At 33.9% G+C, this 2,528-nt stretch overlaps 1 protein-coding gene across 1 annotated transcript; it reads right to left on the minus strand. All coding sequences in view use genetic code 12, as the record gives it.

Annotated features, from left to right (window-relative positions):
- Positions 1-803: 803 nt before the first annotated feature.
- Positions 804-2,528, minus strand: J8A68_002051 (uncharacterized protein; the record flags this gene model as incomplete). The annotated part of the gene is made up of 1 exon (XM_049405761.1): positions 804-2,528. A coding segment is annotated over one exon (1,725 nt), but the record flags the coding sequence as incomplete, so codon positions are not given.

Genomic DNA, 2,528 nt, shown 5'->3' on the forward strand with positions numbered 1-2,528 from the left:
ATATAAACTATAAATTCATTTTAATGAAAGGTTCGACGAGACAGGATGGAAAATTTTCTCTCGGTACTGGAATTTCCCACCCCACTACCAACACACCATAAATGTAATACATATACAATTATATGCGAACACAGAATGAGAAAGGAAATTAGAAATCAAATACCAAATAGTAAATAATAATAATAATAATAAAATAAAACAATAAGAAAATAGAATTTAAAATTGTAATAAACCACATTTAATATTAATTAATTAATTTAAAAGTAGAAATAAAAGTAGAAAATCAATTCAATCTCTTAGAAGAAAAAGAATGAAGTACATATAAAACAGTAATCAACAACTGTCAAAACAAACTTTCATCATAAAGTCCAATACAATCTCTATATAAATGGGTGGGGTATAGTATTTATAATGTCTTGTTGGAATCGATTTATATAGTATGGAACATCTCTTATTTGATTAAGTTAATTAGTTAAGTTATCCATGAAATCATTACTTAATTAAGTTATAAATTAATTATGGTTTTCAATAATATGATTCGTAGGTAGTTATTGTTTTAAAGAATATGATAATTATATAATTTATTTATTTATTTATTTATTTATTAAAACACCAATAGATATTAATAGAGATATATAAAGAGATAGATAGAGAGATAAAGAGAAATGGTATTTAATTAAAACAATTATTATTATTATTATTATAAACCATAAATGAATTCAACGTTATCATTTAATTTATCGAAAATTCAATCTTCTTTTTTTTTATTTTTATTTTTATTTTTAATATCAATCAAACATATATTAAAGAATCAAACCAATAAAAAGTAAAGCAAAGCAAACTGAAAGTTTGGATGCCGAACCGGTAAATACATCTTCTTCAGAGTACTCAAACCCAACTGAAACTTCTTCTTCTAAATCAGCATCTAAGTCAGCATCTAAATCAGCATCTAAACCAGAATCTAGATCAGCATCTAAACCAGCATCTAAATCAGAATCTAAATCAGCATCTAAACTATTTAATCCAACATATTGCTCAGGAAGCTGTTCATCCCCAACAATAGCCTGTCCGTTCTCCATATCATCGACAGCAGCACCGCCTTCAACCCCTTCTTCTCCCGGAATGATAGAATCACCTTCAGACCCTTCCTTAGTGATCTTAGTATCGCTTTCAACACCTTCTCGAATAATGGCATCACCATCAACACCTTCTGGAATGGTTTCACCAACTAAAAAATCACCATCAACATTTCCAGAACCATTTTCGTATTCAGCATTACTAAAATTATCCTCTACCTTCTCAGTGACATATGCTTCATCTGCAATACCTTCGTTGCTAACTTGGTTTTCTGGCAATTGTACATCATCATTTGAATTAGGGAAAATCTCACCATTAGAATTATCATTATCACCAACGGAAACTGTTCCAGCCTCCTCATCTTCTTCATACAATTCTGAACCTGCAATTCCTTGTTGAGAATCTTCAACCAAACCAACGACATCCACTTCTTTGTTATTTTCAGTATCGAACAACCCTCCTTGAGATGATGATGATGGTGATGATGATGATGATAATGATGATGATAACGAGGATCCTAAGTTTGGTTCATTAGGTGTGGAAGCATTATCTAAAACAAATGGACCATTGCCAGCTATAGTTTGGAAAGCATTATCTAAAACATATGGACCGTTGCCAGCTATAGTGTGGAATTCTTGATCTGTAGAAGTTGTCAGTGAATTACACGTGATTGTGTAAGCAACTCCACCACCAATGGTTTTATATTCTTTGCTAGAAGTTAGCACGGTATATGGTACCCCACCTAATGTTTGTTCGGCTCCGTTAATGTCAACTATCAGTGGATTTTCAGAAAGTTCACTTGCATCGGCAGAAGATGCAACACCTTGGTTTACACTTACGTCACCATCACCATCTTCTTTTGTGTCTTCACTATTTTCTTCCAAGTTCTCATCTTCTTTTGTGTCTTCACTATATTCTTCTAAGCTCTGAGAATCTTGTCCACCTGGATTGTCACCTTCGACAACATCTGAGTTTTCACCATCGTCATCTTTAACTTGTGTCTCTTCCAGCAGAATACCAATAGCGTCAATTTCTGGAGTGTTCCCTTCATCAACGTTTACTTCGTTGAGTTCCACCTCAACTGCTTCGTTTGGAACATATGCTACCACACTTGCAGTATATCCTATGCTTACCTTATAAGTCGACGTCGCAGTCTCTTCTTTATCCCAGGTACTTGTTGTGGTAATTGTTGGAATTGGAACCAAAATATTGACAACAGCAGTATATCCTGGTGCTGCAGGAATAGTTTCGGTTTTGGTAAAAGAGCCATCCCAGGTACTTGTTGTGGTGATTGTTGGAATTGGAACCAAAATATTGACAGTAGCAGTACCTCCTGGTGCTGCAGGAATAGTTTCTGTTGTGGTAAAAGAGCTATACCAGGTACTTGTTGTGGTGATTGTTGGAATTGGAACCAAAATATTGACAGTAGCAGTACCTCCTGGTGCTGCAGG

The sequence above is a fragment of the Hemisphaericaspora subhashii genome (genome assembly GCF_019202705.1).
Source record: "Hemisphaericaspora subhashii strain CBS 10753 chromosome Unknown scaffold286, whole genome shotgun sequence".
NCBI classification, from domain to species: domain Eukaryota; kingdom Fungi; phylum Ascomycota; class Pichiomycetes; order Serinales; family Debaryomycetaceae; genus Hemisphaericaspora; species Hemisphaericaspora subhashii.